The 23,811-nt window shown below is 50.3% G+C and overlaps 1 protein-coding gene across 1 annotated transcript; it reads right to left on the bottom strand.

Moving 5' to 3' along the window:
* Nucleotides 1–2,483: 2,483 nt before the first annotated feature.
* On the bottom strand, nt 2,484–22,154 carry asb10 (ankyrin repeat and SOCS box containing 10). Its single transcript, XM_069922697.1, has 5 exons — nt 21,510–22,154; nt 14,740–15,007; nt 12,016–12,520; nt 7,132–7,245; nt 2,484–6,604 (listed from the first exon to the last, which is right to left on the bottom strand). The coding sequence occupies exons 1-5, from the start codon at nt 21,703–21,705 to the stop codon at nt 6,419–6,421; spliced, it is 1,269 nt and encodes a 422-aa protein (XP_069778798.1). The 5' UTR covers nt 21,706–22,154; the 3' UTR covers nt 2,484–6,418.
* Between the last annotated feature and the right edge of the window lie 1,657 nt (nt 22,155–23,811).

Here is a 23,811-nt window from a genome sequence, read left to right on the forward strand (position 1 = left end):
CAAGGTCGGGTCAGATACAGCAATGAGCTCTCTGAACCCTTCTCCATTAACAATGGCGTGAAGCAAGGCTGTGTTCTCACACCAACCCTCTTTTCAATCTTCTTCAGCATGATGCTGAACCAAGCCATGAAAGACCCCAACAATGAAGACGCTGTTTACATCCGGTACCGCACGGATGGCAGTCTCTTCAATCTGAGGCGCCTGCAAGCTCACACCAAGACACAAGAGAAACTTGTCCATGAACTACTCTTTGCAGACGATGCCGCTTTAGTTGCCCATTCAGAGCCAGCTCTTCAGCGCTTGACGTCCTGCTTTGCGGAAACTGCCAAAATGTTTGGCCTGGAAGTCAGCCTGAAGAAAACTGAGGTCCTCCATCAGCCAGCTCCCCACCATGACTACCAGCCCCCCCACATCTCCATCGGGCACACAAAACTCAAAACGGTCAACCAGTTTACCTATCTCGGCTGCACCATTTCATCAGATGCAAGGATCGACAATGAGATAGACAACAGACTCGCCAAGGCAAATAGCGCCTTTGGAAGACTACACAAAAGAGTCTGGAAAAACAACCAACTGAAAAACCTCACAAAGATAAGCGTATACAGAGCCGTTGTCATACCCACACTCCTGTTTGGCTCCGAATCATGGGTCCTCTACCGGCATCACCTACGGCTCCTAGAACGCTTCCACCAGCGTTGTCTCCGCTCCATCCTCAACATCCATTGGAGCGCTTTCATCCCTAACGTCAAAGTACTCGAGATGGCAGAGGTCGACAGCATCGAGTCCACGCTGCTGAAGATCCAGCTGCGCTGGATGGGTCACGTCTCCAGAATGGAGGACCATCGCCTTCCCAAGATCGTGTTATATGGCGAGCTCTCCACTGGCCACCGTGACAGAGGTGCACCAAAGAAAAGGTACAAGGACTGCCTAAAGAAATCTCTTGGTGCCTGCCACATTGACCACCGCCAGTGGGCTGATATCGCCTCAAACCGTGCATCTTGGCGCCTCACAGTTTGGCGGGCAGCAACCTCCTTTGAAGAAGACCGCAGAGCCCACCTCACTGACAAAAGGCAAAGGAGGAAAAACCCAACACCCAACCCCAACCAACCAATTTTCCCCTACAGCCGCTGCAACCGTGTCTGCCTGTCCCGCATCGGACTTGTCAGCCTCAAACGAGCCTGCAGCTGACGTGGACTTTTACCCCCTCCATAAATCTTCGTCCGCGAAGCCAAGCCAAAGAATCATTCCTCTCTTATCCAAAGTAAATAAAGCTTTGAATATAGACCTTAATTCGTCCCAGGTGTAAATATTAGGTCCCAGGAACTGATCCAATTGCTCCGCACAGGCTTGAGGATCCTCAATTAAAGACTTCATTTCCCGTTTAAAATTTCTCATTTCTGTGCTAGTCAAGGGGACATTTACAAAGCCTATTACACCCCCTGGACCTCCCAAGGGTACCTCGCGAAGGGGACACATTCGCGCCTGGGAAGGGTCCGGTCCCCAGGCTCCTGATGGACCTGGATCTTCCTTATGATATCTGGGACCCAAATCAAATTCCCCAGCCTTCTCCTCATGGAGTATTTCACACTGCTCTTCTGATAATCCCGTACAGCCTGGGTTATATGCCTGGGGTGGGGGGGTTAGAGGCGGCGGAGGGCCCTTAGCTTGTAACCTAGTCCTTATCGTATTTTCTCGTTCATTTTCATTAATGAGTCGTGGAGGGGTTGGAGTGGAAGACGTAGGGAGGGGAGGATAAAGCGGGCGGGAAGGAGAGGGCAAGGGAGGAGCTGGCTCAGGATATGGAGGAGGTAATGCCTGCAAGGGGTCCCAATTTTCAGGGAGAGGAGCCAAAGGTTTCTTAGGTTTCGCTGGATCCCTTGTATTCATCACCATCTGGTTAGATTCTACAAACAATCAGCAGGCAGCATAATCTCTACTTTCGGAGTCCTCGGGTCTATGCTCATAAAGCCAGGTATTCAACGCCTGGCATACCCAATCCTCATCCGAACCGTATTTTGGCCAAAATACTGAAGACCCCTTAATTGGATCTTTAGGCCATTCATGGCAACAATATTGAATCATTTTCTTTTTGTCTTTCCCACGGGTTTTCCCTGCACCCCAATTCATCAATTGCCTTCCCAATGGGCTTCCCGGAGGAATCCTGTCAGTCGGAACTATTCCCGGACCTTTCTTCCTACTTCTTCCCCCACCCATGGGAAAAATAAAATCTTACCCGGCTAGCGAGCCTTCCCAGCACGTCACTTGTATGGCTGTCCCGTTGTTTGTTCTCAATGTCTCTTCTCAGATATCACTCGCTGCATCCACTGGCCGGACGCTCAATGACCAGGAGTCCGGCTAAATCAGCCGGGGTGCACTGACCCCCTTTCAGACAAGCACCAGTCAGTGGAGGGAGTGTGATCCCGGATGATCCCCCAAGTTGTGAGAAGTGCCTTCGCGTTCACAAAATATGCTCGAGACAAAAGTTGAGAACAAAGAACATTTATTTATATTTACAACATTGCAAGGTTGGATACTCTCCCCTTACCTCGGGAAAGTACCCCGAGGACGGGAAGCCTCTTTGTTTTTATACAATTTTCACTTCACCTCCCCTTACATTTGTCTTACGTTTGTCCTTCTTGGATTGGTTTGGCACTTTTCCCTATTTGTCTGACTCTTGACTGACTCCAACTTTCTCTTATCCCGTGCTCACACCTCCTTTCCCTACCCCCTATTAAACAAGCTCTTTGTGTGTACGTGCATATTTCTATGTCTGCTTAAATGCCTCTGTTATCTTGTTTACTTTGTTCTGCTTTTTCATGCGCCATTTTACACAAAGAACATTTTAGCTTTTTCCTTGCTTTTTTCTTTCTACCTTCTATAACTGTTTCTGAACTCCTACCATTAAAATAATAGCTGTTTCTAAACTCCTACATCTCCCCTAAACTTCCCTCCATTCACTTTGTACACATGTCCTCTGGTGTTTGCGGATCCTGCCTGGGAAACAAGCACTGGCCGTCCACCCTATCTAGGCTTCTCAGAATCTTGTAGGCCTCTATCAAGTCTCCTCCTCTCATCCTTCTATGCTCCAAAGAGAAAAGTCTCAGCTCTGCTAACCTTGCCTCATGAGACTTGTTTCCCAATCCAGGCAATGTCCTGGTAAATCCCCTCTGCCCCCACTCCACAGGTTCCACATCCTTCCTGTAATGTTGTGGATAGTGTTGAAGGTTGCCTTAGGTTATAGACAGGATGCAGAGTGGGGTGGAGAAGTGGCAGTTGGAGTTCAATCCGGATAAGTGTGAGGTGATGCATTTCGGAAGGACAAACCAGAAGGCTGAGTCTAGGGTTAATGGTCGGATACTTCAGGGTGTAGATGAACAGAGGGAAGTGACAGGGCTAATTCTGTAACTCAGGTTCTGAACTTAAAGAAGGGTGACTTTGAGGGTATGAGACGCGAATTGATTAAGTTAGGTTGGCAAATATTACTTAAAGGATTAACTGTAGAAAGACAATGGCAAGCATTTAAGGATCACCTGGATGAAATACAGTGTTTGTTCATCCCGGTTTGGAAAAAGAATAACTCAAGGAGGGTAGTACATCCTGGATAACAAGGGAAATCAAGTGTAAAGAGGAAGCGTATAGACTAGCCAGGAAAGACAAAATACTAGAGGATTGGGAGAAATTCAGAGTTCTACAGAGGAAGACAAAGGAATTAATCAGGAGAGGCAAAAGAGATTATGAGAGAAAGTTGGCTGGGAACATAAAAATTGACTGCAAAAGTTTTTATAGATATGTAAAGAGAAAGAGACTAGTCAAGAAAATGTGGGTCCCTTGCAGTCAGAAACAGGTGAATTGGTCATGGGGAACAAGGACATGGCAGACCAATTAAATAACTACTTTAGTTAGGTCTTCACTAGGGAAAATATGAATGATCTTCAGGAAATAATAGGGGACCATGGGGCTAATGTGACGGAAGGACTGGGGAAAATAAGTGCAAGTTATGAGGTTGTGTTGGATAAATTGAAGGGATTAAAGGCAGACAAGTCCCCAGGGCCAGATGGTCTGCATCCCACAATGCTAAAGGAAGTAACCCATGAAATAGTGGATGCATTGTTGATAATTTTTCAAAACTCTTTAGATTCTGGAGTAGTTCCTGAGGACTGGAGGGTGGCTAATGTAACTTCACTTTTTAAAAAGGGAGGGAAAGAGAAATCAGGGAATTATAGACCGGTTAGCTTGACATCGGTAGTGGGGAAAATGTTAGTCAGTTATTAAAGATGTGATTGTGGCACATCTGGAAAGTGGTGAATTAATTGGTCAGAGCAGCATGGTTTTATAAAGGGAAAATCGTGTCTGACTAATCTTATTGAATTTTTTGAGGATGTAACTAGTAGAGTGGATAGGGGAGAACTAGTAGATGTGGTTTACTTGGATTTTCAGAAGGCTTTTGATAAGGTCCCACACAGGAGATTACTATACAAACTTAAGGCACACGGTATAGGGGATATGGTATTGAGGTGGATAGAGAATTGGTTGACAGATAGGAAGCAAAGAGTAGGAATAAACAGGTACTTTTCGGAATGGCAGTCAGTTACTAGTGGGGTCCCACAAGGCTCAGTGCTGGGACCCCAGTTATTTACGATATATATTAATAATTTAGATGAGGGAATAGAAAACAACGTTTCCAAGTTTGCAGACGACACGAAGCTGGGTGGCATTGTCAGCTGTGTAGAGGCTGTTAAGAGTGTGCAGGGTGACTTGGACAGGTTGGGTGAGTGGGCAAATGCATGGCAGATGCAATATAATGTGGATAAGTGTGTGGTTGTCCACTTTGGAGGAAAGAATGAGAGGGCTGAGTACTATCTTAATGGTATCCAATTAGGAAAAGGGGAGATGCAAAGAGACCTGGTGTCGCTGTGCATCAGTCATTAAAAGTGGGCAGGCAGGTGCAGCAAGCAGTAAAAAAGGCGAATGGGATGTTGGCGTTCATATCAAGAGGATTCGAGGACAGGAGCAGAGAGGTATTGATGCAGTTGTATAGGGCCTTGGTGAGACCTCACCTGGAGTATTGTGTTCAGTTTTGGTCTCCTTATCTGAGGAAGGACATCATTGCCATGGAGGGAGTGCAGAAAAGGTTGACCAGATTGATACCAGGGATGGCGGGACTTGCATATGAAGAAAGGCTGGAATGACTGGGCTTGTACTCACTGGAGTTTAGACGAGATTTAATAGAAACGTTCAAAATTCTTAAAGGATTTGACAGGCTAGATGCAGGATGATTGTTCCCAATGTTGAACAAGTCTAGAACCAGGGGTCACAGTTTAAGGATAAAGGGGAAGTCCTTTAGGACTGAGATGAGGAAGAATTTTTTCACTCAGAGGGTGGTGAATTTATGGAATTCTCTGCCACAGGAAGTGATTGAGGCCGGTTCCATAGCTATATTTAAGAGAGTTAGATTTAGTACTTGTGACTAGGGGTGGGGTCAGGGGGTATGGAGAGATTGCTGGAACAGGGTACTGAGTGGGTGATCAGCCATGATCAAAATGAATGGCGGTGTAGGCTTGAAGGGCCAAATGGCCTCCTCCTACACCTATTTTCTATGTTTCTATGACCTTGGGGTTCAAATCCATTCATCCCTCAAGGTCACCTATCTTCCACAGACGTGAAATAATGATTTAATTCTTCTGCCATATCTTTGTAACCCATTATAATTTCCCCACCATTGTCTTCTATCTGTCCTCTGTCAACATGGATCTCACTTTTATTCTTAATGTATTTAAAAAACTCTCCATTTTTTAAATATTGTTTGCCAATCTCCTTTCATAATTCATATTTTCTTTCCTTATGACTTTCTTTGTCACTTTCTGTGAATTTCTTAAGGATTCCCATCCTCTGATTCCCCATTAGCTTGAGTTTCCTTCTATGTCTCCCCTTTGCTTTTATCTTGGCCTTCACCTTTTTTGTTCACTACATCTTTCCTTTGAGTAATTCCCTTTTCCTTGGAATATATCGATCTTGCAGGCCTTGCAAAAATATCTTCCAGTCCTACTCTTGTCATTACAGGAAGGATGTGGAAGCTGTGGAGAGGGGGCAGAGGAGATTTACCAGGATGTTGCCTGGATTGGGAAACAAGTCTCATGAGGCAAGGTTAGCAGAGCTGGGACTTTTCTCTTTGGAGCGTAAAGCGTAGAAGGATGAGAGAAGGCTAGATCGAGGTCGACAAGATTCTTAGAGGCATAGATAGGGTGGACGGCCAGTGCAGGATCAGCAAACACCAGAGAACACGTGTACAAAATGAAGGGAGAGAAGTTTCAAGGAGACATTAGGGTGAAGTGTTTTTCCACAGAGAGTTGTGGGGGCCTGGAATGCCTTGCCGGGGATTGTGGTGGAGGCTGGAACATTAGGGGCTTGGTGCAGTCCCCTAGCACAGCCAGTCCTGGAACTGAAGCAGCAGGAAGTTTCGGAGGGCAGTGGGCAGTGGGAGTGCATGCACACATTTCTGGCATGGGCTGCGCACATGCGCACGGATGACGCAGCGCGCCAGGTGTTGCAGAGAGCGAGGACTCCAGTACACAGCCCATAGCGACGCATAGAAATGACAGTGTTCCTGTGGAAGCAAAAACAGTGGTGAGTGAGGAGTTGTGTCCTTGGAGCCCCCACGCACCCCCTCCCCACACTCCCTCCCCCCACCACACCCCCTTCTACTGCACACACCCACACACCCTCCCCTAGCACCCCTTCCCAGCACCCATTCCCCATACCCTCTCCCCCACACCCCCTCTACTGTCACCCCCTCCTCCAATCTACCCCATGCCCTTCCTGATCCCTCTCACCCATCCCTGTCTATCCCACCCCTGCATTACCCCCACCAATATTCCCTCCATCATTCCATATTGCTCCCCCATCCTTATGCCTACCCAACTCCTTCCTATCCATCCCACTCTTCCCCCCTTCTCCCCTCCCTTCCCCTTCTCCCCTCCCTTCCCCTCCTCCCTCCCTTTCCCCACCCCCTCCCCTTTCCCTCCTCCCCTCCCCACCCTCTCCTCCATCTCTCCCCTCCCACCTCCCCCCACTCCTCCTCCAACCTGCTCCGCCCCCCCCAGAGACAGCTGCCTTGCCAGGGGAGCCCGTTACCTGCATCACCTCCTGTGGAACTGCCTGCATCCAGTCCTCTGTTACCCTAAGGCGGTCATAAACATTGAAAAGAACCTCAATCGTCCGCGGGGACTTGGAGCAGTATCTCAACACCTGGTGGGAAGGGGTGGGGGGAAGGGGAAGGGGAAGGGGAGAGGGAGACAGGGGGTGAGAGAGGGGGCACATCACAGCTCCCGTTCCCCTACAATCTCCTGGGATGCCTTGTGTCCGTCGCCCCTTGGAATGAGTGCATCATTTGGCCACAGCCAGTGGACAGACCCGAGATCATGCAGAGTGTGGGAGGGACAGGGGCCAGGGTGGGGAAAGGTTCAGGCAAACAGTACAGGGCACCCTGTGGCCATTCTCCTCAATAACAAGTACACTATCTTGGATTTTGTTGGGGATGGAGGAACCCACAGTGGCCAAGTCTCTAGCACAGAGTCTTACTCTGTGACTCAGAAGGGAAGAGAGGAGGAGAGGAATGGTGATGGAGATTCATTGTTGAGGAGAATAGACAAGTTCCGTGAACGAGATCCGGCCTTATGTGTTGCCTTCCAGGTGCAAGGCTCAGGGACATCTCTGATCGAGTTCACAGCATTCTGGATGGGGAGGGGGAGCAGTCAGATGTTGTGGTCCACATGGGGACCAATGACATAGATAGGAGTGGGGATCAGGTCCTGAAGAAGGAATATGGGGAATGAAGTTAAACAGCAGGACCTCAAGGGTGATCTCAGCATCGCTGCCTGTGCCACGGATCAGAGAGAGTAGGAACAGGAAATTGTGGCAGATGATTGCATGGCTGAAGAGTTGGTGTTGAGTAGGGGTCCAGATTTCTGGATCATTGGGATCTCTTCTGGGGCAAGTCTGACCTGTACACAAAGGACGGACTGTACCTGAACTGGAGGGGGACCAATATCCTGGTGGGCAAGTTGGCTCGAGCTGTTGGGAGGGGTTTAAACTAGTTTGGTAGGGGGGTGGGAATCAGTGTTGGGCCAGATGAAGGAACAGTTGATGGATGCTCTGTGAAGTGAGTGTGTGAGGAAGGCCAGGCAGTGGATGGAACATGATGACAGTAGGTTGGATGGGTTGAAATGTGTGAATTTGAACACAAGCAGTATTAGGAAATGAGCAGATGAAGTCTGAGTACGTGGCCAGTACGTGGAACTATGATGCCATTACAGAGACTTGGCCATCTCGGAGGCAAGAATGGGTGCTGAAACCATCTAAATGGTTTAGATGTTTTGTAAAGACAGGGAGGGGAGGTAAGAGGTGGGGGAAAGGCACTGCTGATCAAGGATACTGTCACAGCTACAGAAATGGGGGAAGGAGTGGAGGGGTTGCCTACTGAGTCAGTGTGGGTGGAAGGGACAGGAAGAGGGCAGTAACTCTTCTGGGTATATTACAGACCCCCCCAGTAGTAACAGTGGCATTGAGAAGTAGATGGGGAGGCAGATTCAAGAAAGGTGCAAAAATAACAAGGTTGTTCCTAATATTGATTGGTACCATCTTAGAGTGAAGGGTTTGGATGAAGTGGAATGTTGCAGGTGTGTTCACTAAGATTTCCTCACACAATATGTAGACAGGCCAATGAGAGGAGAGGTATTGGGATATGAACTAGGTCAGGTGTCAGAGCTCTCAGTAGACGAACATTTGAGAGAAAGTGATCACCACTCCCTCTCCTTCACCCTCATGTGGGAGGTGGACAGGAATAGACAATTTGGGAAAACCTTTCATTGGGGCAGAGGAAAACATGATGCTGTCAGGCAGAAGATGGGGAGATGAACTCAGGGAAAAGTACAGCAGAAATGTGGCAAATGGTCAAAGAATATTTTCATGGCACTCTGCACAAGTGTATTTCACTGAGGGAGGGAAAGGATGGGAAGTGAGAGATGTAGAAAATCTAGTAGTGAAGAAAAGCTTAGGAGAGATTTAAGAAGATAAGAACAGAGAGAGCTTCAGACAATGACAAGATTGCCTGGTGAGAGCTGAAGAAAGGATAGAGCGAGAAGGGGCCTTGAGGAGGCCTTGGAGAGAGGAGTAAGGAAACCCCCAAGGAATTCTACATCTGTAAAGAACAAGAGGATGAGTTGTGAGGAAGATTCAATTGGAATGTTATTTTTTGGTGACGAACACATCCAGCAGGGGGAAGGCCTTCACGGACAAAATGAGGAGAGTCCGGAGATTGCAAGTTCCTACCAGGAGTAAGGGGAAAATTGACAGATGTAGGGAACCTGGGCTTCAGGGGATATTGGAAAGCTGGTTAAGAAAAGGAGGGGCAGCAGGGAGGAAATGAGCAACTTGCAGACTCTAGAAAATATAAGAGATGCTTAAGGAGGAAATCAGGAAAACAAAAAGAAGATGTGAAGGTGCTTTGGCATAAAATGTGAAAGTAAACCCAAAGTATATTAAAAGTAAGAGGATGGTAAGAGACAAAATTGGTCCCCTGGAGGATCACAAGGTCAATAATGTGTGGAGCGTCATGAAATGGGAGAGATCTTAAACATCAGTATCTATTCAGGAAACTGGCAGAGTGTCTGTGGATGGAAGGGAAACATATAGAAGTGTCATGGAACATACGGAGATTAAGGAGAGGAGGTGATTGCTGCCTTACAGCAAATAAACGTAGACAAATCCCCTGGGCCCGATATGATACTCCCTCGGACCTCGAGGGAGACAAGTGTAGAAATTGGAGGGGCCCTGATGGATATATTGAAAATGTCCTTAGCCACGGGAGAGGTGTCAGGATTGGAGAGTGGCTCATGTTCTACCGCTGTTTAAAAAAGGCTCCCAGAATAAATCAGGTAAATATAGGCCAGTGAGCCTGACGTTAGTAGTAGGTAAATTATTGGAAGGAGTTCTGAGAGATAGGATATATAGGTATTTGGACAGCCATGGGCTGATTAAGGACAGTTGGCATGGCTTTATAAGTGGTAGGTCATGTTTAACAAATTTTGTAGAGTTTTTTAAGTTACCAAGATGGTTGATGAGGGAATGGCTGTGGATGTTAACCACATGGACCTTAGAAAGGCCTTTGACAAGATTCCATATGAAAGGTTGGTTCAGAAGGTTAGGACACTAGGTTTACATAGAGCGGTTGCAAACTGGATTCGAAATTGGTGGAAGAAAACAGAGAGTGGTGGTGGATGGTTGCTTCTCAGATCAGAGATCTGTGTCGAGTGGTGTGCCTCAGGGATCTGTGTTGGGGCCATTATTGTTTGTTATCTATATCAATGACCTAGATGATAACGTGGTGAATTGGATCAGCAGGTTTGCTGATAACACAAAGACAGGGGGCGTCTGCACTGTGAGGAAGATTTTCAAAGCTAATACAGGGATCTAGACCAGCTGGGAAATTGGGCCAGTAAATGGCTGATGGAGTTTAATGCAGACAAGTGTGAGGAGTTGCATTTTGGAAGGACAAACCAAAACGAACACTATAAATGGTCGGGTATTGAGGAGTGTGGAGGAGCTGAGAGATCTGGGGCTACAGATACATTGTTCCCTGAAGGTGGTGTCGCAGGTGGACAGGGTAAAGAAAGCTTTTGGCATCTTAGCCTTTATTAATCAAAGTATAGAGCATAGGAGTTGGAAATGTGATGTCATTGATGAGGCTGCATTTAGAATATTGTGTGCAGTTCTGGTCACCCAGCAGCAGGAAAGATATCAATAAGATTGAAAATGTGGAGAGAAAGTTTATTAAGATGTTGCTGGGTTGCTAGGAGTTGAGTTCCTGGGAAAGGTTAAACAGGTTAGGACGATACTCCTTGGAACAAAGAAGAATGAGGGGAGATTTGATAGAGGTTTATAAGATTATGAGGGGTACAGACAGAGTAGATGTGAGTAGGATGTTTCCACTTAGATTGGGGGAAGGTAAATATGAGAGGTCACAGCTTTAGGCTGAAAGGGGAGAGGTACAAGGAGAACATTAGGGGAACGTTTTTCATTCAGAGAGTGGTAGGAGTGTGGAATGCAGATTCAATCAAGTTTTAAAAATAACGGATAAACACATGGATAGGAGAGGCCTGGAGGGACATGGAATGGGAGCAGGTCAGAGGGACTAGCTAGTTTTATTGATCAAAAGGGTCCAATGGCCTGTGTTTCTGTGCTGTAACATTCTGTGATTCTATGATAGGGGACCCATCAGGGGGAGGGTGGAAACATTTGCACGGAGCCGGAGGAGGGAGAGGAGGGAACACGGTGCTTCAGTATTCACCAGAGACAAGGACCTTGGCAAATGTGAGGATGCCTTAAAGTAGACTGAGGTTCAAGAGCATGTTGACAAGAAAAAGGAATTGGCTTGCCCACAAAAGGCAGAGGGTGGTTGTAGTTGGTTCATATTCTGCATGGAGATCGGTGACCAGTGGTGGTCCGCAGAGATCTGTCTGGCACCCCTCCACTTTGTGGTTTTTATAACAGACCTGGGTGAGGAAGTGGAAGGTTGGATGAGCAAGTTTGCAGATGACACAGAAGTGGGTGGTGGTGTGGATAATCTGGAGGGTTGTTAGATGTTACAGAGGACATTGATAGGATGCAGAGCTGGGCTGAGAAGTGGCAGATGGAGTTTAACCCAGAAACATGTGAAATGGTTAACTTTGGTCGGTCACATTTGAAGGTAGAATTCTATGTTAATGGGAGGCTTTGAGTAGTATGGACGAACTGGGAGATGTTGGGGTCTGTGTTCACAGGTCACTCAAAGCTGTTGCACATGTTGAACATGTTGTTAAGAAGGGGGAAGGTGTCTTGGTCTCCCAACCAACAAAGGAATGGGCATGAACCCCTGGTGTGGGGCAGGATTTCCTCTGGGCTGGACCAGTCACAGTCAAGGTAGCTGGGCTGGACCGGGGACACTCCGGCAGGGTGAGAGAGTTGGAAGCCATGTCTCACCTTGGGTAGGGCGCCTGGCCAGATGCGGATGGAGCCATAGTTCAGGAGGGATTGCACTGTAAGCTCAGGCTCGTGGTCCAGCCTGTAGGACACGGCTTGCAGGGCTTTGTGTAGAGGTGCATTTCCCCCGTAGTCCATGCGGTTGACATCGGCACCCTTGGCCAGCAGAAGCTCCACCATCCGATGGTTGGCAGTGTGGCATGCCAGGTGGAGTGCGGACTGCTGCTCCTCATCCAAAGCCCCCACGCTGGCTCCCCCCTCTACCAGTTGCCTGCATACCTGGTAATACCTCTCAGCATTCTCCCTGGGGTGGGGCTGCCCACACACGCAGTGCAGCGCATGCTGACCACAGTCATTCATCTGGTTAACCACCGCCCCCGAGCTCAGGTACAGGGCAACGTGCTCCTCCAGCCCGAACCTGGCAGCAATATGCAGTGCACTATCCCCCCTCTCCTCGCTCCGACTGTTGATGTGGCCACCAAAGTCCAGCAGATAACGAGCACATCTGTGAACAGCAGCACATAGACATGGTGAACGGTGGAGAGTGTTGTAGAACAGGGAGACCTCAGGGTATGGGGACTGACACGGTGAACAGGGGGCAATGTCGTAGAACAGGGGGCAATGTCGTAGAACAGGGAGACCTCAGGGTACGGGGACCGACACAGTGAACGGTGGGGAGTGTTCTTGAACAGAGAGACCTCGGGATACGGGGACCGACATGGTGAACGGTGAGGAAGTGTGGAGGCACAGAGTGTCCTCGGAGTATGGGACTGACATGGTGAACAGTAGGGAGTGTTGTAGAACGGAGTGACCTCGGGATATGGAACCGATACAGTGAACGGTGGGAATGTGGTGGAACAGAGAGTCCTCGGGGTACAGGGACCGACACAGTGAATGGTGGAGAGGGTTGTAGAACAGAGAGATCTCAGGGTAATGGGGACCGACACGGTGAACGGGGGGGACAGTGTGGTGGAACAGACATATCTCGGGGTGTGCCTCAGGGATCTGTATTGGGCCCATTGTTGTTCGTTATATACATTAATGATCTAGATGATGGGGTGGAGAATTGGATTAGTAAATATGCAGACGATACTAAGATAGGTGGAATTGTGGATAATGAAGAAGGTTTTCAAGGATTGCAGAGGGATTTGGGCTGCTTAGAAAAGTGGGCTGAAAAATGGCAGATGGAATTTAATGCTGATAAGTGTGAGGTGCTTCGTTTTGGTAAGAAGAATCAGAACAGGACATACGTGGTAAATGGGAGAGCATTGAGGAATACAGAAGAGCAGAAAGATTTAGGAGTAACGGTACATCGTTCCCTGAAGGTAGAAACTCACGTGAAAAGGGTGGTGAAGAAGACTTTTAGTATGCTGGCCTTTATCAATCATTGCATGGAATATAGGAGTTGGGAGGTGATGTTGAGATTGTATAAGATGTTGGTGCGGCTTAATTTGGAGTTCTGTGTGCAGTTCTGGTCGCCTAATTATAGGAAGGATATAAACAGAGTGGAGAGAGTGCAGAGAAGGTTTACCAGAATGTTACCTGTGTTTAAGCATCTAGAGTCTAGGGAGAGATTGGGCAGATTAGGTCTTTATTCTTTGGAGCGTAGAAGGTTGAGAGGGGATTTGATAGAGGTATTTAAGATTATGAAAGGGATAGACAGAGTGGATGTGGATAGACTATTTCCGTTAAGAGGAGGAAAGATTAAAACAAGGGGACATGTGTTAAGAGTTAAGGGGCAGAGGTTTAGAGGTAACATGAGGGGGAACTTCTTTACTCAGAGAGTGGTAGCCGTGTGGAATGAGCTTCTGGGAGAAATAGTGGCGGCAGAGTCAATTTTATTATTTAAGAAAAAGCTGGACAGGTATATGGATGAGAAGAAGGTGGAGGGTTATGGTCATTGTGCAGGGAGGTGGGACTAGAGAGGAGTGTTTGGTTCGGTGCAGACTAGAAGGGCCTAATGGCCTGTTTCCGTGCTGTAATTGTTATATATGTTATCTTTTTCTTTGGCTTGACTTCGCAGACGAAGATTTATGGAGGGGGTAAATGTCCACGTTATATATGTAAGGGGACCTGCATGGTGAACGGTGGGGAATGTTCTCAAACAGAGAGACCTCGGGGTACGGGGACTGACACGGTGAATGGTGGGGGAGTGTGGCGGTACAGAGTGTCCTTGGGGTACGGGGAATGACACGGTGAAATGTAGGGAGTGTTGAAGAATGGAATGACCTCAGGATATGGAACCGACACGGTGAACGGTGGGAATGTGATGGAACAGAGAGACCTCGGGTTATGGGGGCCAACACGGTGAACATTGGGTAGTGTGGTGGAACAGAGAGACCTCATGGTATGGGGACCGACACAGTCAACAGTGGGCAGTGTGGTGGTACAGAGACTCCCCAGGGTACAGGGACCGACATGGTAAATGGTGGGGAATGTACTGGGGATAATGGGAGTTCACTGCTCATGCTGGGAGTCTGGTGGGGCGCAGAGGTCAGAGGTGATTATTCAGGGATGAGGGTCAGGATGAAGGTTCAGAGGTGAGGAGTGAAGGTTCAAAGGTGATTGGTCAGGGGTGTAGGTGAGGGGTCAGAGGTGAGAATGATTGGTCAAAGTTGAGAGGGGGTTATTGCTCACCGGAGGGATTTCGGTGAGGTGCAGAGGTGAGGATAAGGAGTGAGGGATGAAGGGTGAAGGGTTGAGAGGTGAGGGGTTCCTGCTCACCTCAGGGACTCTGGTGAGGAGCAGAGGTGCAGTGGGCAGTAGCCATCCTCGGAAGGGGTATTGGGGTTTGCCCCGGAATGCAGCAGCTGCCGAACACACTGAGCCTGGCTGTTCTCGCATGCCTCATGCAGAGCAGTCTTGCCTCCAGGGGCCAGGTCAGGCTGGGCGCCACAGGCCAGGAGGTACTCCAGGCACTGATCAAAGCCCCGGCTGGCGCAGATCTGCAGGGGGGTAGTGAACTCCTGGCGGTAGCATAGTGACCAGATCCCTGCAGCAAGAGCAGAACACAGGGGTAAGTGACGGGTCAGGGATGAATTGGCTGCTGAACACACAGCGCTGGCCTGTACGTTGAACAGTGCACCACTGGCATGTACATAGAATAATGCACCACCAGACTGTACATGGAGCAATACACCACCAGTCTGCACACGGAGCAATGCACCACCAGTCTGCACATGGAACAATGACCAGCAGCTTGTACATGGAACACTACACCAATGTCCTGCACATGGAACAATGTACCACCGGTCTGTAAACGGAACAATGCACCACAGTGCTGTAAGCGGAGCAATGCACCACCAGCCTGTACATGGAACACTGCACCAGCAGACTGTACATGGAACACTACTCCAACAGACTGTACATGAAACAATGCTCCACCACCCTGTACATGGAACAATGCACCACTGGCATGTACATGGAATAATGCACCACCAGACTGTACACGGAGCAAAGCATCACCAGTCTGCACATGAAACAATGCACTACCGTCCTGTACATAGAATACTGCACCACAAGTCTGTATATGGCACACTACACCACCGGTCTGTACATGGAACAAATCATCATCGGCCGGTAAATGGAACAATGCACCAACAGCCTGTACACGCAACACTGCAGCACCGGTCTGTACTTGGCACAACCAGCGTGTACATGGAACACTGCACCATCAGTCTGTACATGGAACAATGCACCACTGGTCTGTAAATGGAACAATGCACCACCGGCCTGTAAATGTAGCAATGCACCACCAGCCTGTACATGGAACACTGCACCTCCAGTCTGTACATGGAACACTGCACCACCAGCATGTACATGGAACACAACACCACCGGCCTGTACATGGAACACTACACCTCCAGTCTGTACATGGAACTTTGCACCACCAACCTGTTCGTGGAATAATGCACCACCAGCCTGTACATGGAACACTGCACCCCTAGACTGTACATGGAACACTACACCACCAGCATGTACATGGAACACTGCACCACCAGCATGTACATGGAACACAACACCACCGGCCTGTACATGGAACACTGCACACCAGATTGTACATGGAACACTGCACCTCCAGTCTGTACATGGAACAATGCACCACCAGCTTGTACATGGAACACTGCACCACCAGCATGTACATGGAACACAACACCACCGGCCTGTACATGGAACACTGCACACCAGACTGTACATGGAACACTGCACCTCCAGTCTGTACATGGAACAATGTACCACCAGCATGTACACGGAACACTGCACAACTGGACTGTACATGGAACACTGCACCTCCAGTCTGTACATGGAACAATGTACCACCAGCATGTACACGGAACACTGCACAACTGGACTGTACATGGAACACTGCACCACCAGCCTGTACATGGAACACTGCACCACCAGCATGTACATGGAACACAACACCACCGGCCTGTACATGGAACACTGCACACCAGACTGTACATGGAACACTGCACCTCCAGTTTGTACATGGAACAATGCACCACCAGCCTGTACATGGAACACTGCACCACCAACATGTACATGGAACACAACACCACCGGCCTGTACATGGAACACTGCACACCAGACTGTACATGGAACACTGCACCTCCAGTCTGTACATGGAACAATGTACCACCAGCATGTACATGGAACACTGCACCACCAGCATGTACATGGAACACAACACCACCGGCCTGTACATGGAACACTGCACACCAGACTGTACATGGAACACTGCACCTCCAGTCTGTACATGGAACAATGCACCACCAGCCTGTACATGGAACACTGCACCACCAGCATGTACATGGAACACAACACCACTGGCCTGTACATGGAACACTGCACACCAGACTGTACATGGAACACTGCACCTCCAGCCTGTACATGAAACACTGCACCACCAGCCGGCACATGGAACACTACACCACCGTTCTGTACATGGAACACTACACCTCCAGTCTGTACATGGAAAACTGTACCACTGGCCTGTACATGGAAAACTGCACCACCAGTATGTACACTGTCACTAGACCACTGGTCAGAAATCGGAACACTGCTGCACCGACCTGCACATGGAACATTGCACCACCGGGTTATACACGAAACAATGTACCACTGCCTCTACATGGAACAATGCACCACAATCCTCTACATGGAACAATGCACCACCGGCATGTACATGGAATAATTCACCACCAGCCTGTACATGGAAAACTGCACCACCGGTCTGTACACAGAACACCACCACTGACCTGTACATGGAACACTGCACCACCAGACTGTTTGTGGAACACTATACCACATGTACATAGAATAATGCACCACCAGCCTGTACATGGAACACTGTACCACCAGCCTGTACATGGAACACAACACCACCAGCCTGTACACAGAAGAATGCACCACTCCTTGTACATGGAACATGTACTACCGGCTTGTCCACGAAAGACTACACCACCGGCCTGTACACGGAATGCTGCACAAGCAGCTTGTACAAAGTAACTACTCCAGCAGCCTATACATGGAACACTGCACCTCCAGCCTGTACACAGAATGCTGCACCACTGGCCTGTACACTGAATGTTGCATGGCCAGCCTGTACACAGAACACTGCACCACTGGCCTGTACATGGAACACTGAACCACCAGCCTGTACAATGACAAATGACACTGCACCATCAGCCTGTACACAGTAGCACTGGCCTGTATACGGAACACACCACTGGCCTCGACACGGACACTGCACCACCAGCCTGTACACGGAATGCTGCTCAATCAGCCTTAATGTGTCGTAAACTGTCAATCTGTAGCTGAACCACCCCATCTGACTGTTTTCAAACCACTTTGTCAGACTGTACCCACAAACCTACATTCCCAGAATGTATTCAAAATATTCCATCAGACTGCACATGGATCTGCAGGCAAACACTACAGCGCTAGACTGGACCTGGAGGTCCGCAGCTTCAGGCTGGATGCTGAACTCAACAAAGCTGCAAACTCTACATTGTTAGGCTGCGAGGTTCATCAGGCATCAGATCGTATGTGTACTCTACACTGCACACTGGACACGATCTAACACACAAACTATACTGGCTAAAGACCTGGTGCAGGAGGGAGGGCTTCAGGTTTCTGGATCATTGGGCTCCCTTCCAGGGAAGGTGGGACCTGTTCCGACAGGACAGTTTGCATCTGAACTGGAAAGGGACTAATATCCTTGCGGGAAGATTTGCTGGTGCTGCTCCGGTGGGTTAAAACTAGATTTGCTGGGGAAGGGGAACCAGAGGGTCAGAGCTGATAGAGGAGTGGAGGAGGGAAAAGATGATGTGAAAATACATGCAGCGTTAGAGTCATTGGTTGAACGTGGTGGAAATGTTCTCAGGTGCATCTATTTCAATGCAAGGAGTGTTATCGCAAAGGCAGACGAGCTGAGAGCGTGGATTGGCACGTGGAATTATAATATTTGTTCATCAATGAAACTTTGTTGCAGGAGGGGCAGGACAAGCAGCTCAATGTTCCAGGCTCCCGTTATCAGCTACACATGGAGATAGATGAGGTAATGGAGATCTTAAATGTGTTTTTTGCACAAGTATTTACTCAGGAAACTGGCACAGCTTCTTTAGAAGTGAGGCAAACCAGGAGTGAGGTCATGGAACTGATACAGATTAAAGAGGAGGAAGTGCTTGCTGTCTTAAAGCAAATCAGGGTGGATAAATCTCCATGGCTTGACAAGATATTCCATCGGACCTTGAGGGGGGCTCGTGTAGAAATTGCAGGGGCTCTGGCAGAAATATTTAAAATGTCATTAGCCATGAAAAAAGGCTCCAAAAGTAACTCTGGAAATTATAGGGCAGTGAGCCTGACGCCAGTAGTGGGTTAATTATTGGATGATGTTCCAAGAGATCGATTATACAAGTATTTGGATAGCCATGGACTGATTAGGGTTTAGTCAACATGATTTTGAGCCTGAGGTTTGATTTTTTTCGAGGCAGTTACCGGGAAAGTTGATGAAGGAAAGGCTGTGGATGTTGTCCACATAGACTTTGACAAGGTCCCAGATGGGAGGTTAGTCAGAAAGGTTCATGGTGAAGTAGTGAACTGGATTTAACATTGGCTGGATGGGAGAAGCCAGAGAGTAATGGTGGGTGATGCTTCTCAGACTGGAGGCCTGTAACTCGTGGTGCCTTGGGGATCAGTGCTGGGACCATTGTTATTTGTCATCTATATCAATGGTCTGGATGTTAATGTGATAAATTGGATCAGCAAGTTTGCAGATGACACTAAGATTGGAGACATTGCGGACAGTGAGGAAGGTTTTCAAAGCTACAGAGGGATCTGGACCAGCTGGAAAAATGTGCTGGAAAATGGCAGATGGAATTTAATGCAGACAAGTGGGAGGTGTTGCATTTTGGAAGGACAAACCAAGAAAGGACGTACATGGTGAATGGTCGGGCACTGAGGAGTGCGGTAGAACCGAGGGATCTGGGAATAAAGATACATAATTCCCTGAAAGTGGCGTCACAGGTGGACAGGGTTGTAAAGAGAGTTTTTGGCATCTTGGCCTTCATAAATCAAAATATTGAGTACAGGAGTTGGGATGTTATGGTAAAGTTGTACAAGACAATGGTGAGGCCAGATTTGGAGGATTGTATGCAGTGTTGGTCACCGAACTACAGGAAAGAGATCAATAAGATAGAAAGAGTGCAGAGAAGATTTACTCGGATGTTGTCCAGACTTCAGGAACTGAGTTACAGAGAAAGGTTAAACAGGTTAGACCTTTATTCCCTGGAGCAGAAAAGAATGAGGGGAGATTTGATAGAGGTATTTAAAATTATGAGGGGGACAGACAGAGTAAATGTAGGTCGGCTTTTTCAACTGAGGGTGAGTGAGATACAAACTAGAAGTCATGGGTTAAAGGTGAAAGGGGAAAAGTTTCGGGGGAAGTTCTTCACACAGAGAGTGGTGGGGATGTGGAATGAGCTGTCATCTGCAGTGGTTAATGTGGGCTCAATTTTAACATTTAAGAGGAATTTGGACACGTATATGGATGGGACGAGTATGGAGGGATATAGACTGGGTGCATGTCAGTGGGTCTAGGCAGAATAATAACTTAGCAGAGACTAGAACGGTTGAAGGGCCTGATTGTGTGGTGTAAAGTTCTACATTTAGACTGTACAGGATCCTGCAGTTTCATCGCCCCTCCCCACTCCCCATCGCTGCTGATCCCAACCACAGAGCCCACGATCCAGTCCCGAGCATCCCTGATCTTGACTCCTGAATGACCAGTCTCATTCCCAAGATCCGACCCTGACCCCAGTGACCAGTCCCCTGTCCCCGTGACCTGACCCCAGTGACCAGTCCCCTGTCTCTGTGACCTGACCCAAGTGACAGTCCCCTGTCCCCGTGACCTGACTCCAGTGACCAGTCCCCTGCCTCCGACCTAACCCCCAGTGACAGTCCCCTGTCCCCGTGACCTGACCCCAGTGATCAGCCTCCTGTCCCCGTGACCTGATCCCAGTGACCAGTGCACTGTCTCCGTGACCTGACCCCAGTGACCAACCTCCTGTCCCCGTGAACTGACTCCAGTGACAGTCCCCTGTCCCCGTGACCTGACCCCAGTGACCAGTCCTGTCTCCGACCTGACCCCCAGTGACAGTCCCCTGTCCCCGTGACCTGACCCCAGTGACCAACCTCCTGTCCCCGTGACCTGACCCCAGTGACAGTCCCCTGTCCCCGTGACCTGACCCCAGTGACCAGTCCACTGTCTCCATGACCTGATCCCATTGACCAGTCCCCTGTCTCCGACCTGACCCCCAGTGACAGTCCCCTGTCCCCGTGACCTGACCCCAGTGACCAGTCCACTGTCTCTGTGGCCTGACCCCAGTGACCAGCCTCCTGTCCCCGTGACCTGACTCCAGTGACAGTCCCCTGTCCCCGTGACCTGACCCCCAGTGACAGTCCCCTGTCCTCGTGACCTGACCCCAGTGATCAGCCTCCTGTCCCTGTGACCTGACTCCAGTGACAGTCCCCTGTCCCCGTGACCTGACCCCCAGTGACCAGTCCACTGTCTCCGTGACCTGATCCCAGTGACCAGCCTCCTGTCCCCGTGACCTGACCCCAGTGACCAGCCTCCTGTCCCCGTGACCTGACCCCAGTGACCAGTCCACTGTCTCCGTGACCTGACCCCAGTGACCAGTCCACTGTCCCCGTGACCTGACCCCAGTGACCAGTCCACTGTCTCCGTGACCTGACCCCAGTGACCAGGCTCCTGTCTCCGTGATCCCGCCCTCGTGCCCCCCACGCGTGCCCCCCCACGCGTGCCCCCCACGCGTGCCCCCCCCCCACGCGTGCCCCCCCACGCGTGCCCCCCCCACGCGTGCCCCCCCACGCGTGCCCCCCCACGCGTGCCCCCCACGCGTGCCCCCCCACGCGTGCCCCCCACGCGTGCCCCCCCACGCGTGCCCCCCCACGCGTGCCCCCCCACGCACTGAGTGCCCGCAGGTTGAAGCGGTAATCCTTCCACTGCTCCACGTCGCTGGTATCGAAGAGCAGATCGGGCTGGAGATGCGGCAGCGCCGGGTCGCCCATCAACCGGGCCACCGTGTCCACGTCCCCCTGTAACAGCGCCTGCCACAGCCACAGCTCCGGGCCCGTCGCCTTCGCCGTCACGATCACAGCGGGCATGGCTGCCTCGGCTCCGCTCCCGACCTCCGCGTCCCGAGTCCGGATCCCGCTCTTCAGTCCGAGTCCGGCTCTTCAGTCCCGGTCCCGGTCTTCAGTCCCGGTCCCGCTCTTCAGTCCGAGTCCGGCTCTTCAGTCCCGGTCCCGGTCTTCAGTCCCGGTCCCGGTCTTCAGTCCCGGTCCCGGTCTTCAGTCCCGGTCCCGGTCTTCAGTCCCGGTCCCGGTCTTCAGTCCTGGTCCCGGTCTTCAGTCCCGGTCCCGGTCTTCAGTCCGAGTCCCGGTTTTCAGTCCGAGTCCGGGTCTTCAGTCCCGGTCCCGGTCTTCAGTCCCGGTCCCGGTCTTCAGTCCGAGTCCCGGTGTTCCGTCCCGGTCCCGGTGTTCAGTCCCGGTCCCGGTGTTCCGTCCCGGTCCCGGTGTTCCGTCCCGGTCCCGGTGTCCCGGCTCCCGGACCTGCCCTCGGCAGTCAGGCTATTTTCGGCCGCCCCTCGTGATGTCCTGGCCCCGGGCCGGGACACGGATCCAGTGTCAGCTGCTGATCCCACAGCCCTGACCCTCCCTCATCTCCAGTCCCTCCCTTTCACCCGCCGCGGGCCAGCGACAGAGACCACTTGCTCCATCCAGCTCTGCAATCACTCCCCCAAACTCACAGATGCTCCTGACCTGGGGTCCTGCACCTCAGCACATTGCTCAAGTACTCCTCACTCCCCATCCTTGACCCCCTGCCACTCCCCACATCTTTCCTGAGCCCCTCTCCCTCACTCTGCCAGTCTCCACACCTCTCCCCCAGCAACTCTCTCCCTGAGACCCCCTTCCTATCCCCACACCTCTCCCTGAGCCCCTCACACCCCTGGACCCCCACCCCCCCCCCCCCCCCCCCGACCCTCCCACACACCCAGACTCCCTTTCAGTTCCCACACCTCCTGAGCACCTCCATCCCCAGGACCCCTGCCAGTCCCCCTGCCAGTCCCCATACCTCTCCTTGACCCTCCCACTCCTCTGGACCTGCTTCCAGTCCCCACACTTCTCTCGAGTCCTTCCATCCCCAGGACCCCCTGCCAGTCCTCTCCCTGACCCTCCCACTCCCCTGGACCCCTTGCCAGTCTCCACAATTCTCCCCCTAGCCCCCCCCCCCCCCCATTTCCCAGGACCCCTGCCAGTTCCCACACCTCTTCCTGATCCTCCCAAGGGAGAAGGATCCTGCCTTTCCCACCATCCCAGGACCCAACTCCATCATCTGTCCACTCTTCAAGAAAATCCCTCTGTTCTGGGCCTTTCACGGAACAGGGAATATTACAGTACAGGGCAGGTCCTTCAATCTACCTACAGAAACCTACTCCTCAACAAACTAACCCCTCCCTCCCTCAAATCTACACCCTCTATTTCTCTTCCATCCATGTGTGTCTAAGAGTCCCTTAAGTGTCCCCAATGTTCCAGCCTCCACCACCATCCCTGGCAAGGCATTCCAGGCCCCCACCACTCTGTGTTAAAAAACCACCCCTGACAACTCCCTTAAACTTCCCTCCCTTCCCTTTGCACACACGTCCTGTGCTGTTTGCTGACTCTGCCCTGGGAAACGGGAGCTGCCTCTCATAATCTTGTAGACCTCGATCAAGTCTCCTCTCAAAGGGAAAAGTCCCAGCTCTGCCTCATGAGACTTATTTTCCAGTCCAGGCAACATCCTGGTAAATCTCCTCTGCCCCCTCTCCACAGCTTCCACATCCTTCCTCTAATGGGGTGACAAGAACCCAGAACTGAATTCAGTAAGTGTGGTCTCACTAATACATGACCAAACAGCGTTCCCTGATCCACAGGGGAGAACAATGCCTTACCAAAAATCCATATTCACCTCATCGCCACCTTACCTTCAGCAACTTGTTTTGCCACCTGGATGAAAAACTCAATTCGACCCGTGAGGCACAACCTTCCCTTCACAAAGCCCTGCTAACTATCCTTGAGTAGACTGAACTTCTCCAAATGCTCATAGATTCTATCCTTAAGAACCCTCTCCAAGAGTTTACACACCCTGACGTCAGGCTCACCAGTCTAGAATTCCTAGGATTCTCCCTGTTACCTTTCTTAAACAAGGGGACCACATTTGCCATTCTCCAA

The sequence above is a fragment of the Narcine bancroftii genome, chromosome 2 (genome assembly GCF_036971445.1).
Source record: "Narcine bancroftii isolate sNarBan1 chromosome 2, sNarBan1.hap1, whole genome shotgun sequence".
NCBI lineage: Eukaryota > Metazoa > Chordata > Chondrichthyes > Torpediniformes > Narcinidae > Narcine > Narcine bancroftii.